Here is a 15,176-nt window from a genome sequence, read left to right on the forward strand (position 1 = left end):
AGAAGTACTATATTAACATGGGTGAGCTCCCTGTGCAGAAAAATGGCCCCATGCTGATATTATATAATACGTAGTAGCTTATCATCTGTTTGCTTCTGTGTAAAATTTCTGGAAAGTAACTACACTACTTCAGATAAATGTGGTGGAGAAAAAATAACATCTCCCTCTAAAATGCTGTGGAGTGGAAGTATAGCCTAAGTCCATCCAAATTGTAATTTTGTTACGCATCATTGCAGAACTCTCTGGAACTATCTCGATATTTCGACTGCGGTATTTTGTTTGTAACGCTCCGCAGACCTTTAACCACGCACGTTATAGAAACGACTGCGTCATGATGAGCCGAGACACATTGCGTCGTTTTTTGTAACGGCCGGAGATTCCCACACAGCACGTGACGACGTCGCGTGGTGTCGTCAGCAGCTCTCGAGCCAGTGGTTCAGTCTGAATTCGGAGCCGAGGAGGAGAGGGGAGAGTGTATGTCGGCAGCAACTCTGAAACAGACACAATAAAGGTAAGGGTGTCACGGTCTGTAACGCATATGCTCGGCGTGTGTCATTGTGTTTTGTACGTAGAAATGATCACGTTCATTAAATATGGTTTGCGCGGCTAGCGAGCACGGCTTTGGCTAACGTTAGCCGCGGTCAGCAACTGTCGGCCAACTGTCACTGAACGTCAGCAATGATAGATAGAGGAAAATGAGCAAAGCACACATCCAGCATAAGCAGAACCGCACACACTGCATCCAGAGACGGAAATCGACAAAGGCAATGTGTGTTGCTTTAAAAGGAGCTTACAGCTCAGCGCTGTAAACGTGGGGGCGCGGCGTGTGGTCATTGTCCTAAAAAATACTTATTTAAAGCTTTCATCATGGCGAACAGCGAAACTGGATATTTATCGCCTCGTCTCTGACAGTTTATCAGTAATTTTCTAGGGTGGCAGTCTTTCTATCTTGGGGATATTATTTGTGAGTTTGATGTGAAAGGATGATCGCAGTGTCGCATTTATCTGCGCTGGTGAGGCCTAGATGGCGGTCCGCCTGCTGCAGGTGCAACATGAAAACGAGGCTCACTGTTTATGTTGAATTCATGATTCTGTTTTGGTTTCGAGTCGTGCATCACCTCTGAATAGATATCTTTCCATCCATTTTGAACCAGGTCGCGGTTTTTTCTCCTGTATTTCGATGTATTTTACATAGTTAATATCTGTGATACTTTGCGGCTGTGAATGATTCATGTTCCCTCCTGACCTCGCATATATTAGCAACATAATATGTTGATATTTGTACAAATGTAACTATGAGTCGATAAATCATTAACAGTGTTAAATGGATAACTATTTTGATTTAACATTCAGTGGCTCCATCTTCTGAAATGTGAGGATTTACTGCTCTTCTCTCTTTTATTTCATATAATAAACTGAATATTTGTAAGTGCTACATATAGTTTTATATCTTTAAGTTAGATAAGCAGCCTCTCTGGTCGACATGCAGGATGCCATATGGAGCAAATTCGCTTGCTGTCCTTATGAAACGATTGATCAGTTACGCAACTGAAAGAAATATAATCGGCAAGTATTTGAATTGTTTTAGTAATTTTTCAAGCAAAAATGGAACTCAGAGGTTCCAGCTTCTCAAATCTGATCATTTACTTCTTTTCTCTTTTTATTGCATTGTAGTTGTATGTAAGTATATGACTAACTAAATATCTTTAATTTCTTAATTGTTGGTTGGACGAAACTAGACATTTAATGACGTAATTTTTCGCTATTTTCTGACATTTAATTGATCAAATAATTATTCAGGTAACAGAAAATTGACAGATTACCTGATAATGAAAGTAATCATTAGTTGTAACTTTAGACATTTCTTTATCAATAATGTGATTCATTTTGATTACAGCAGTTTGTGCATCATACTGTATTTAAACAGGAGCTAGTTTATTTTACTAATAAATATTTTGAATGCAGATCGATCATGGCCTAGCAGGTCGGTGACATGGATAAAATTCTTATTATCCTTATAATTGTATCAATCATTTAGTTAATTGGCAACTACATAGATGGCACCTTGGACTGCAATGGACAGTTTTTACATTTTCTGACATTTTTTAGAGCAATTAATTAATCAAGAAAAGTAATGTGCTGATTAATTGACAATGAAAATAATTATTAGTTGCAGCCTTATATTTTATATAGTAATAACATTTACTGGAAAACAATTGAGAAACTGTTCATTGATAAAATAACCAGACCTGTCTGTTTTTAGCAAAACTAGTAAATTAGAATGCCTGACAAATCATGGTACCTCGGCTTGGGACTATTAACCACATCCTGTTTCTGTGCTGTATGAGCTGCTGCTGTCACAGTGCAAGGTCCTCTCATGTATAACCAAAACGTCTTTAGATATGTCCTTTGCTCTTTACAGTCTACATCCTATGTTGTCTTATCAGTTCCCCTATAAATGTTTTAATCATAGGTTTTCAGGCTATAGGTTGATGTTCTCCATTTACAGTCTGGCTGTCCTGAGCGGACTGAAGCTAAAGGAACACACCTTAGCATGATGTTCCTCATCTCAGACAAACAGCCTCTGTGTTCTTTCCTGAGAGCTTGTTGCTCAGACATGCATGATGCCATGCAGAGCAAATTGACTTCCAGTACTGAAGTGGTTGCTGCTTCCTGATTTGTTGAATGAGGGATTTTGAATTAGTAGATTTTCATTAATGTTGAGAGTCACAGTAAAAGTGTTGCTTTGTGGATAATCATCTAATGGAAGAATAAGATGAGGAGCATTCCAATATGCAAGGCAAGTAGATGTTTCTGCTGTTTTGTCACCATCTGGCTGTGAAACAGACTTAAATTTAGGATTGCTGAATGTCATGGAAATAACTGTCTCATCCAGTAAAAAGCATTTAAGTGCCTATTTTGCTTTCCTGTTGATGGAGTATTGGAGAGAGGGGATGTTTAACATTTTGGATAAGTCTGTTTTGCTTACACTTGTATTCTGTTTGGTGAGATTGGGTTTTGGAGGCATCAGTGGACTTACCAGAGCAATAATGCTGAGCAATCTTGCCAACAGCGCCTTCTGAAATTACACATTGTAAGGAGTAAGTAGTCGATTTAAGCTCTAAGATAGTGATAAATTAGCTTTGTTAGAGACATCGCTCTGCTGTGCAGTGTATTGCTGCCACCAGGGGAGAAAACTACACACAAACAAGAACACACAAACAATAAACAAATAATTTTTTATTTTTTTCCTTTCTGTCTGTCTGGCCTATTAGAAAGTGAAATTTCAGGATCCTGGTGGCAGGATTATGATGCCAAAGTGCAGCCATCTGTCCCAAGACGGGCTGTATGCAGGTTTGACATAGCCAGAGCTGCTGCTGACACTGCGTGCCACGATGACAGAATCTTGCCAGACTGCTGCATTGGCTGGCAGCTAGGCTGACAGTGACACAGTGTAGGATTTATCTAGTCAGTAGTCCAAGTGACAATTTCACAAGAGGACTCAATGTCGTTATTGTGTACTGAGTGCTTAGAGGAGTTTGATGAAGATTCAGTTAGGTTAGTGGTTGGTGCAGTGTGTGAAACAACCATGGTAACTCCCCCCCCACGGGTTGCAATATTGTGCAACCACACAGTCGCTAATCCTGTCACTGTGAAACAGCATTTTATTTTTGATGATGTCACTCCTTCCTAGAGGTTGGTTTGTCGTTTTTAGAAAGTATTGTTCAAGAGTTGTGTATTTCATGATCATTTCTGTTCAAAGTTATCCATCAAAGATCACAACTTCTCACTTTTAACTTGTTATGCCACCATATTTTAACGTGCTGGCCGTCCTCTGTATAGGCCCCACTGCTTTGTGTGGCTGTTCCTGTTTTGTCACTGTGTGTCCTGGTGTTGCTCAAGCATGCAAACAGCATGTTGTACATGGGTTTGTTGAGGTATTGTGCTTGCCTAATTGTGTTAACATGGTTGTCTGTCTAGCCCACTGAATTCCCCCCTTTAACCTAATTCCGCAAGCTATAGCTATCAGCAGAAGCCAGGGATAGTGGCACTGTCTTTATCCACAGCATCGGGGCGTCTCTTTTAAGAGGATTTGAAATCTCCCACGTAATACTTGTAAAGCTGTCTAAACAGTGCCTCAAAGTGACTCACCACTGTAAAAAAAACAAATAAATTATATATTGACAATTCATTCTCACCACTTTCCATAGAATGGGAAATGAAACTGTTGCGGTTGTTGAATTGATCTTGAACTCTTGTGAGATGAGTAGCTGGCAGAGAGGGTACTAACTTTCAGTGTCCTTTACTGAAGTGGGTTAACCTTTTTTTCTTTCTTTGAAAAACATGTTTGTGTTCTTTGTGCAAGACCAGGGTTTTATTTTTGATTTTTCACACTTGTCGACCTTATTAAATCAAATGCTTAATTCTTTCAGTTGTTACAGCCACACATGCAGTATCAGTGTCTTAAGACACATACTGCACATTTGTTGTGAAAGAAGGCCATCTCTACAGACCTGGCTGTTGTGACTTTACACACATTTTTTGACATCAGTGTCCCATTCTCGTGACTGCGTGGTGTGTTACTATGGAGGTAATCCATCCTGCACAGATAAAAAGTAACAAACAGACCAGTACAGATTAATACAGTACTGAAAACACTGTCAGTGTGCGGTCACTTCTGTTAAACATGATTTATAAGAACACTTTAAGCCATAGCTACAATTTTGAAATAACTGTGAATTCAAACTGTGGTATGATTCAACTACTGTTACTGTTGTTGAGTTTCTGTAAAATTATTCTTTGATGGTCTTCTATTCTCATGTTATCATTCTACAAACTTGTGTTGTCCAATAATGATTCAGAACAAGCTTGAGGTATAAATAAACAAGGTTAGGGAAATCACTTTTTTGGACGTTTTATGGTTGTAACAATCAACCAATTAATGGAATTATTGACTTGCAGACCAGGAGCACACTGTACTATTTTTTAATATCAGTATGATTACATTAAATTTGATATCAGTCTAGCCCAAACATGGATGGCAAATACTTAACTGAGTTCTAAACTTCAATGCTTTACATGAACATTGGACAGGGAGGGGGTCACATGCTTTGACTGTGTGTATCACATGATAAGACTCTCTGGTTATTCAGTTACATCTCTCTCCGTTCTGTTGACAGATACTCTGTCTTTTGTGATGCAAGCAAACAAATTCTTTGTTTGCGGTGTTACAGATTTGTTAAGAAAGGTTTTAGTCAATTCAGTTCAAGTGAGTAATCCTTTAAGATAAACCAATATTGGCTACAGTGCAACATTTTACTGTCAGATAAATTGGTTTTTCAAGTAATTTAGCAAAACTGCTGTACCCAGTGTACTGTATGCCCCTCTTACACAACCATTGTTGTCCAGAGAGCCAGGAGGGATTTGACTCCTCAGATAAGGATTGTAATCTGTTATGATCTTAATGGGGACTGTCAGTGTGAAGCAGAACCAGCACTCATCATGTTTGTCTGCAGCCTCTTACGGCACTGTCCTAGTGATGGACAGACGGGGATCATGAGGACACACACTTTTGATGTGTTTGCCAGGATGAAATAGAGCAGTGTTGCATAACGCTCACTGTTAATTCAGTGTGGCCTGGAAAGAAGGGAGGAGATGGATGGATGGATGGATGGATGGATGGATGGATGGATGGATGGAGTATGAGACACATTCAGCTAGTTTTTTAGCTATCTGATATGCCACTGAATGGATATTTCTGAACCTCCATGCATTTCTTTGCTTGGTGGTGTGTGTGTGTGTGTGTGTGTGTGTGTGTGTGTGTGTGTGTGAGTGTGAGAGAGAGAGAGAGAGAGAGAGAGAGAAAAAGAAATAGCATAAGGACTGAAAGTTTGCTTGTGTTTGCACATGTAGTACAGAATACACAGCTGTACTGAATAAACACAGTAGCTGTAGTTGAAATAGTACAGGCCTATGCACCACTGTGAAGTCAGTCTGCTGTCTATACAAGCTCTTCTTTTGAAGTCAGCAATTAGCAGAATGGCTTCTGGCTCCCATCCTGCTCAGTATAAGTTTTCCTCTGGGGATTGCAGGCCTTTATATGAAACCTACACAGAACATTTGAAATCACTAATCAACCTCGTAAACCTCACTTGCAGAAATCTATTGTGCAGCTCTGTGTCATGCGTGTACAAGCATCATTAGTATTATAGATTGCAATGTAAATGGCACAGAAACTTGTTGACCAGGGTTGTGCAGGAGGGGCCTGGTTGGGGGAGGGAGACTGCAGTAATGGTCAACATTGCAGGTCTCTTCCTGAAGCAAAGCAGATTAATAATGCATTTGGTTACCAAGGCACCACCTGCATCCATGGTAACTCTGTCAGTGCTTTAGTAGCCAGTGTTTGCCATCTCCTCGTTTCTTTCACACCGTCCATCCCTGATTCACGTTCTCTGCTGGCCATAAAGTCCATAAAGCCAGTGCATGGGATTGACAGCTTTATGTAGGTGTGAATGTAGCCTGTGAATGCTTTCCACTGGGATCAGGTTCATTCACTGGGATTCCCTATTCTCACTGCAGTATGGAGGATCCAGTAGACTCTCTGGTTGAACCTTGCTTTTGGAAAAGTTGCATAAATCCACAGTTCAGGGTTTGATTCATTTCTGCCACCAAACTCACCAGCGCCATCACCACCCCCACCTGGCTGGCTAAAATTGACTGAAACAGGTTGAACAAGTGGATAAATCCTCTAATATTATCGCAAGAAAATGAATCAATTTAATTCTAGTTTTTCCAGTTGTGAGGATTTGCTGCTTTTATGTTTTAGTAAACTGAATATATTTGGCCTTTGGACAATTCAGTTATATCATATTGGACATGGGCAAACTGATGGGGTCATTATTTTTTTGAGTTGTTCATCTGCCCGTTCGTATGTACGTACATCTGTGTATCCTCACATATGTCCCATTCCCATGAAAGTGATACCTCAGCAACTCCTTGAGGTAATTTATCCAGATTCTTCTGTGCTGCTTGGTTGAAGATGTGTGTATGGAGCATCCACATTTTAGAACTTGTAACTTCGCAGCAACTTGTAACTTTGCAGCAGCGTCCATATTTAAAGCATTGTAGTCCACCACAAGCTGACTGGTTTTGCTGATCTTGAGCTTCAGGTGGTTGTTACTCCATGTGCAAAGTAGTTCCTCCACATTCTTCTTCTTTCTTCCTCCTCCTTTTATTATTATTATTATTATTTAAAATAAAAACAGTGGTGGCTTCCTCTTTTAGCTGCACATCCTAGTTCCTGGTCTTCCCTTTAGCAGCCAGTGCCAGAGTGGTTTCAGATGTGCCTGGAAAGTCAGCCATAACAGTTAAATGTCCCTCCTCTAACCGTTCTCATTGCAGTAGAACACAAATGTTATCTGGTGTTTATAGTAACACTCTTAGCTGTGGCCTATTTTCTGATATTACATCACTTGTTGCTGCCCACTGCTTTTCACTGAAATGCCAACGGAAGGATGTAAAACCCATTAATAACTCATAACTTCTTCTCTTCTTGTCTCTCATCTCCTCTCTGCTTGGGCAGCAGAAATGGCCTTAAATTACTTTTAGCATCCTTACTGGCCTGATACAGAAATACAACATAAAATCACTTTAGTTAAAGGACCAGTGTGTTGGATTTATTGACATCTAACAGTTAGTTTGCAGATTGCAGCCAACTGAATATCCATCACCTCACCCCTCCCTTTCAAAGTGTGTAGGAGAGCCTATGGTGGTCACAAAACTCATGAAAATGCCGCTCTCTAGAGCCAGTGTTTGCTTTGTCCATTCTGGGCTACTGAAGAAACTAGGGATGTCAGTTTCAGTTAGTTTTGCTTTTGATAGCCCGGCAGCCATTAACCAGCAACTAACCATGTTTTGTTTTTGTTTTTTGTGCTGAGGATATTCTGCCAAAAGATCCCCTAAATTTTACACAGTGGTCCTTTAAACAACAGCTTCATCTGAAATGTAACTGTTGTGATTATTTAGGATAAAAATATTGTTGATAGGGAAATGTTAATTTTTACACCAGCCGAGTGTGGGCCTGGTTTGGACACACTATATGGAGTGGCTGTGAGCACTTTGTTAGGAACCCTTTTACTTGAGGCTGGCACATTCAAATTTCAGAATTAAACTAATTTCAAATACTTCCAAGAGTATATTGATTACAGCAATTTAACCAATACTTAGCTTGCTATTAGCTTTTTCAGTCATTTATTTTGTTGTATTTCTCTATGATGCTCTGGTTGCTGATCTCCCTATTTCGTCACTGCCTGACTTTGAAGGCCTTAATTACAGCCAGGGGCTCTTCAATCTGTTCACACTGTAGCCTCTGTCTCTTCCCGGGCCTGTGTACTCCATTACTGCAGGTGTTGTGACAGTCTGTCATAGAAAAGGCCTGTGGTGGTTCCTCTCTTTTCCACACGATCCCCCCAGACTGCTTCTCTAAGACTGCCTTTTCCCTCCCAAAGGCCCTGTAAGCCTTTGAAGAATCAACATCAATGTCCATCTTTTTCAGCTTCTCAAATTTGATTTTATTTGTTACAGTGAATGAGATGCACATTTTTCGGAGAATCAGTCAATTAAAAAAAAGAAGGTAAAATGTCATAAAACGATAATATAGTTAGAATTTAGCTTGTGAAACAGAAAGGCAAAGTGCTGCATCTCTGCCCCATATCTGTGTCCTCTCTTCCTGGTGCATTGTTTCATAGCCCGTCACCTTTTTAATCAGACAGATGCAGTGTTTGTGTCTTTGCCAGCTTAGCCTAGATGGTGTACTCTCATTACTTTTTCTCTGCTTCTTTCTGGGACTTCTGAGCTGTAGTAAAGATGATGACATTGTATGAATATTGATATTGTGAACATAAGATTTAGATTTAAATTTCCTTAATGTAGATTTTTTTTTTTTTTTTAAGCAAGACTAGGCCTAATTCTCTTCTCTCCTGTCCCAGATTGTTCCAGCAGCAGAGTGAGCTGTTCCCCACACCATGTCCCAGGACAAGAGTGGATACCCTGTTATGGGTGAGACCAACCCACTTCATAACAATGTCTATGGACCCCCTCAGCCAGGCTTCGGCATGCCCCCTCCTAACTACAGCCAAGCCACAGGAGGACCGTACCCACCAGCAGCCGGCTACGGACAGCCTGGTTTCCCCCAGGCAGGCCCCGGGTTTGCCCCTGGTCCCTACCCACAGATGCCTTACCCTCAGATGCCCTACCCGCAGGGACCCTATGCTCAGGGGCCTTATCAGCAAGGCCTCGCACAGCCGGGCTTTCCTGGTGACCCCACAGGTGAGTGTTTACTAAAGATATGAGTAGGCTTTTCCCTTTATAGGCCACCTTATTCCTTCAAACTCTATGAAAGTGAGAAAAATCACGTCATTTGACTCTGCTTGTGCTCACCTAAAGCTGTGTTCATTCACTTTTTCAAAACTTTTGAACTTTGCTCCAAAAATCTGTCTTAGTTTTCAATGTGAAAGTTACCAATTTGGATGTAATTTTGTCTGTAAATGGATTTACACACTAAAGGCTTGTGAATACAAGAACTGTGTAAGCACATTTTGTTATCCAGCAAGAAAGCACATTGCAGTTTAGATCGGACTAAACACAGACAACTTAGTAATCAATGAGATAATCAATGCTGCAATCAGAGTGTGCTGAAAACCCCACAGACATGTGTCCATTTCTTTAGCCTAGTTTTTTGACGGTTGTTTTTTTTTAAACCCTAATTATTGGCCTGTTATTATTGTCAACCAGTACCTGCCGACAGCCCTGGTTACCATGGTGATGGGCCTCCATCTTACTATGACAATGAGGAGTTCACCAACTCTGGCTTTGAGGACAAGACCATCCGACAAGCCTTCATCAGAAAAGTAGGTTCTTTACAAATGTGTGTCACATAGATTAAATGGATCCGATAAAGAAAAAAGTGTAGCAGAAGAAAATATTAATGTAATGTGAAATGCTACAAAAAACATAATTTTTCATTTCACCTAAATATAGCTTCATTCGTCTTTCCCACCAGGTGTTCATGGTTCTCACAGTGCAGCTGCTGGTCACTTTCTCCTTCGTTGCCGTCTTCACCTTTGTCGATGATGCCAAGTACTTTGTACGACGTAATCCATGGACATACTATGTGTCCTATGCAGTCTTCTTTGTGGCTCTGATCGTCCTCAGCTGCTGTGGAGACTTCCGCCGCAAACACCCCTGGAACTTGGTTGCACTGGTAAGAGCGTGGCCTAATGTCATATCATGAAAACATCTGTAATACACATTTTAAAGTCTGTTTATGTCATAAATAGATTCATGCCTTCTGACATGTTCACATCGTGTGTACCATAATGTACAATGACACAAAATCCAAAATTTCAAACATTGATCTTTAATAAAGACCATGTAGATCTAATTTTCTGGGGCCGATGGGGCCTATCATAAAATAGTTGAATTAAGGCAGCGTTTTCACCCTTTATTTCACCACTACAGCTCTTACATAAAGGTGGATGGCTTTTATTGTGAATCAGCTGCAGAAATATTGAAATTGCATTAATTTAGCAACCTGTAATTTCTGGGAAATTTTATTTGCAATTATCCAGTGGCATAGGTAAGTGGATTAACACACAGTGCAAATATGCAGGAAAGTAAGGGTGTAAAAAAATGAAATTAATGATTGCTCAGTTCCTTTCAGCTGCTTCACTTTCAGGGTCCCTATATAGTGCATGCTGGCTCACTGTCACACTGCCATGACTCACTGGGATAATAAATAGAACAGAGCTATCGTTTATGTTATTAGTAACACCTGCTCTTCTCCTACAAGTCATAATGTCTGCTGTGAAACAGGCCTGTGCTGTAGGGTGATTCAACGTCTGTAATCATTCATTGTATTTACAAGTGAAATAAAAAAAATAAAAATGTCAGGCAAGCTAATAATAAGATAATCACAACAACATCACATGCACATGCCATGCTTTGTTGAACACACAACTACACAACATGCACATGACATGGTCATCAGTGAAATTATTTCTTCCGCGTTTGACCGATCCTGGTAAGTCCTTCCTCCGCGGCAGACCAGGAGCGGTGGGCTGCCAGCCAACAGCGGTGCCCGGGGACCCAGTTTCTTCTTTTTCACCATTGGTCTTGGATCTTCTTGCATGTTTTTAGTGGGTTTTTTTTTATGGCGGATACCCCAGGTGAACACGGGGAGAACATGCAAACTCCACACAGAAAGGCCCCTTTCCTCGATGAAGGCAGGGCATGGTGGAGGGCATGCCCACAGTGCCCCAGGCGGGAATCTAACCCGGGTCCTTCTAGCTGTAAGGCAACAGTGTTACCACTGTGTCACTAGATGACTAGCACAGTGACTTTACAGTATGCAAATATAAACCACATGTAGTTTTTGGCACACTTTCATTCCCATGTTGCACAAAATTGCGCAAAAAAATTGTGCTTGTAAGTGTACAGATTATAAATTTATTATTTAAATTCAAATGTAAGATTTTAAAAAGCTGCTTTTAAAAATTGTCACATTGATCTACAACATGTACAGTGTGTGTTTTCTGTGTCTTACAGTCAATCCTGACCCTGAGCCTCTCCTACATGGTGGGCATGATCGCCAGCTTCTATGACACAGAGACTGTCATCATGGCCGTGGGCATCACTGCAGTGGTCTGCTTCACCGTCGTCCTCTTCTCACTACAGGTCAGCACACGCGAACAGCTGCTTGAATAAATGTCTTTAAATGTCTACGCGCATACAGACAAACATCCCTCTGGCTCTTTGTAAAATGAGTTGTTGTGGAAACAAAAGTGGGAATTTCCTCTGATTAGTTTTTCACGGTGAGATGTGCGGCCTGGCCAGTCCCACGTGCCGCCCACTGAAGGCACACTCTCACACAGGGATGTTGTTATTTTAGAATCATGGCTGCTTGTTCAACCTCTGGAGTCGGTCTGTTTATGGACAAATACACTGCGCTTGTTTTATTTACAGTAACAACTTTATTTATATGTGATGTAGAGACAAGCTGAGAAAACCAGTGGTTTTGACTAAGGGCCTTCACAGTGCTGCATTTATGTCTCTTGACCAAAAGAAAGAAATTCTAAATGTTTTTAGTCATTTAGAACATACACAGACTTTCCATGAAAAAGACACAAAAATAATTTGGAATAAAATCTCTTTGCTTGTATTGTATCACAGGTTCATTTCTTACATTTTGGCCATAGTTAAAGTTAAATGAGAATTCAGATTGATAGCTGAGTTCATGCTGGGGGGGAAAAAAGGATACCATGCATGTGGGTTCTATGAATGCTTAGAAAGTCGGCATAATTGAACCAAAACCAAGCTGAACTTCAGAGGTTTAAAACATGAAATATTCAGTTGGCAGTCTTTGTGTCTTATGCTCGGAATTATCAAGACTGTATTCGGCTTAAATTTCTGTAAGTCCTTGAAGTGCTGGGTCTTATCACAGCACATATTTTCCAACCTCTTCTCTTTTCTTCTTCACCACAGAGCAAGTATGACTTCACTTCGTGTCGGGGCGTGCTGTTTGTGTGCCTCATCGTGCTGTTGCTCTTCTCCATCCTCTGCATCTTCATCCGCCACAGGATCCTGCACATTGTCTATGCCTCGCTGGGAGCCCTGCTCTTCACCTGCGTAAGTGGCACACCCATACTGATTTAGTGCAACGGTAATGATCACTTGAATGTCATTACTTGAGCTAGGACAGCTCATTTCATCAAAGGTCTAATCTGTGAATTAATTATCCACATGGGTAACATTTGTGGGGTAATGGCTCCCAGTTGTCTGGATACAGTTACTAGACAGTCATCAATATTAGCTTAGAGACAGTTTTCCACCTTCCACTGAACTTTATTCTGCTCAATAAGGGATAATTACATCTGCAGAACACTAAAGAGTAAAGCGCAAACTGGGTAGGACATTTTCATTTTGTTTAGCAAGAAGAAAGTGGGGCACACTAACTTTGTCATTAAGATCTGAATATGTGACTATGCAACATGACTTTTAAATAATCATAATAATTCTGTAATAATCGTATACTGTGAAACAAGGATATATTCTGAGATCAGCAGTCTGATAAAATACATTATTTGGTGATTCATGTTAGATCCCAAGTGTGGAAATCTCTTGAAATGACTAATGCCATCCTCTTCTTCTCTGTAGTTTTTGGCTGTGGACACTCAGCTTCTTTTGGGAAACAAGAAGCTGGCCCTGAGTCCAGAAGAGTACATTTTTGCCGCTCTCAACCTCTACACTGACATCATCAACATTTTCCTCTACATCCTGGCTATTGTGGGACGCTCCCGCGAATGAGGCTGCACCTTAAACACAAGCGGGAGATAGAGAATGCCTCCCTTAATTGTGAAATGTTGCTAACATACCTTTTTTTTTCTCTAAGTCCTTTAACTTTTTCTTCACTATTTTCACATGATACTCATCGTTTCCTCTCTTATCACATGCACCACTCTGTTTTTTAAACAGGTATTTGGGTTGTGGAGGAGATGCAGCCTCTCAGCCTTATGAAATGCAGCTGAGAGGGACACTATTTATTTAACACAAATTTTTCCATTAATTACAGAAAGCAATGTCGTTTCCTCACTCCGCTCGCTGTAACTGTCCTCTGCTTCTACTAACACAGATGGCTACATTATGTCTACATTACTGACCGCCCAACTTCCAGTTTAGCTCGGCACATACAGTATAAAACATGTTATCCTGTGGGTGCTTGGCACTCAGTCTGGCCTTGCTGCAGAGATTAAACAGAGTGGGAAAGGTCTCAGTAGCACTCAATATTAATGTAAACCAGCTTTGCCTGAAGAGAAGAAGATAGTGCTTGAAATACCCACCTCCTTCAATCTGTCTGTTTCCCCAAACTTATCTTTCCCTTTCAGCCTGCCGGTGTAAAGTAACTCTGCATGGCAACATTGGAAACAACAGTAAAGATGTGATATGATTCTTTAGAACTACCAGAGGAATACCTCTAGCTTGCTTCTCACAGCTGTAAATAGTTAAGTGTATTACTGTATATGATGCCAATATTCCCCTGCCCCTGAAAGGCATGCTGGAGTGATTATATGGATGTGTAGCTTTTGGGGAAAACTATGCTCTGATATCAGAACTTTGCTTACCCAGTACAGTAACTAAAATCTTTTAATGGCAAAAGAATGAAGATCAGTGTTGGATGTGACAAATAAGAACATAAATGAATATTTATAAATTATATCTTCTAACAGAATGTCTTTCCAAAAGGAAGAAATGTTTTGTTCTAAAATACTTTCTCTGATTCCAAAGCTGAGCTGTCTTCTTACCTTCTCTTTTTTTTTTCCTTTACTGTCCTCACTGATTTCCCCTCATCTGGTCATCAACGTAAAGTGAGGATTCAGTGCTGTATTTATTTTTCTCATTACAACCAATGTGAAAAGAAGTTGCAATGTTATGTTGAAATTTGTGATCACTTTCTCACCAAGCTGATCCAAGCTTCAGAACATCTGAACTGATGGACACCGGACTTGAAGGAAATAGTACTTATAACTTATATATTTATTGAGCTTTGTTTAGGTGACAGGGTTGCTTTGAAGTGGCTATAAGCTGGTGTTGACGAAAACCAACTCAGACTGTTGTTTGGAGATTTACAAAGACTTTATTATTTAAGTTGATTGTGAAACCATACTGGTCGCACTCTTGCTCAACAATGTGAAACAGGCAAAAGGAACCAACATGCAGTGGAAGCAAGAAGCCTCCTACAGATAAACACACAATTTGAATGATATGTTTAACATGAACATTTTTTATTGTCTAACTTCTGTTTTTATTTTTCACCTCTTGCATGACACACTCTGTCATTTGCATGTGCTGATGATGCACACTGTTCTGGAGAGGCACAGTGTTGTTTGGCAGCCCTGTTAGACTTTTTTTTTTAACTCTTGTGTTTGTATCTAACTAACGTGTATGTGTATATAGAATTCCTTAGTGGTTTGATGTGTATAGATAAAGTAATTTTGGGGCTTTATAGGTCTGTTTGCATTGTATATTTGCATTAAATCAAAGTGGAACCGCATTCCTCTACACTGCTGTTCGCTTTTCATTAAAACTGATACAGTGTCAAACTCTGTGTGTTCTTTACGTTT

General features: G+C 40.3%; 2 protein-coding genes across 2 annotated transcripts in view; one reads left to right on the plus strand and one right to left on the minus strand.

Moving 5' to 3' along the window:
- Positions 1–15,176, minus strand: part of uqcrb (ubiquinol-cytochrome c reductase binding protein) — a 140,375-nt gene that overhangs the window by 85,688 nt on the left and 39,511 nt on the right. The gene's annotated exons all lie outside the window — the stretch shown is intronic.
- Positions 264–15,155, plus strand: grinaa (glutamate receptor, ionotropic, N-methyl D-aspartate-associated protein 1a (glutamate binding)). Its single transcript, XM_070984430.1, has 7 exons — positions 264–511; positions 8,988–9,327; positions 9,793–9,908; positions 10,061–10,261; positions 11,605–11,733; positions 12,541–12,684; positions 13,213–15,155. Exons 2-7 carry the CDS (start codon positions 9,024–9,026, stop codon positions 13,360–13,362), a joined length of 1,044 nt encoding a protein of 347 aa, XP_070840531.1. The 5' UTR covers positions 264–511; positions 8,988–9,023; the 3' UTR covers positions 13,363–15,155.

Source organism: Chaetodon trifascialis, chromosome 17, assembly GCF_039877785.1.
Source record: "Chaetodon trifascialis isolate fChaTrf1 chromosome 17, fChaTrf1.hap1, whole genome shotgun sequence".
In the NCBI taxonomy this organism is placed as follows: domain Eukaryota; kingdom Metazoa; phylum Chordata; class Actinopteri; order Chaetodontiformes; family Chaetodontidae; genus Chaetodon; species Chaetodon trifascialis.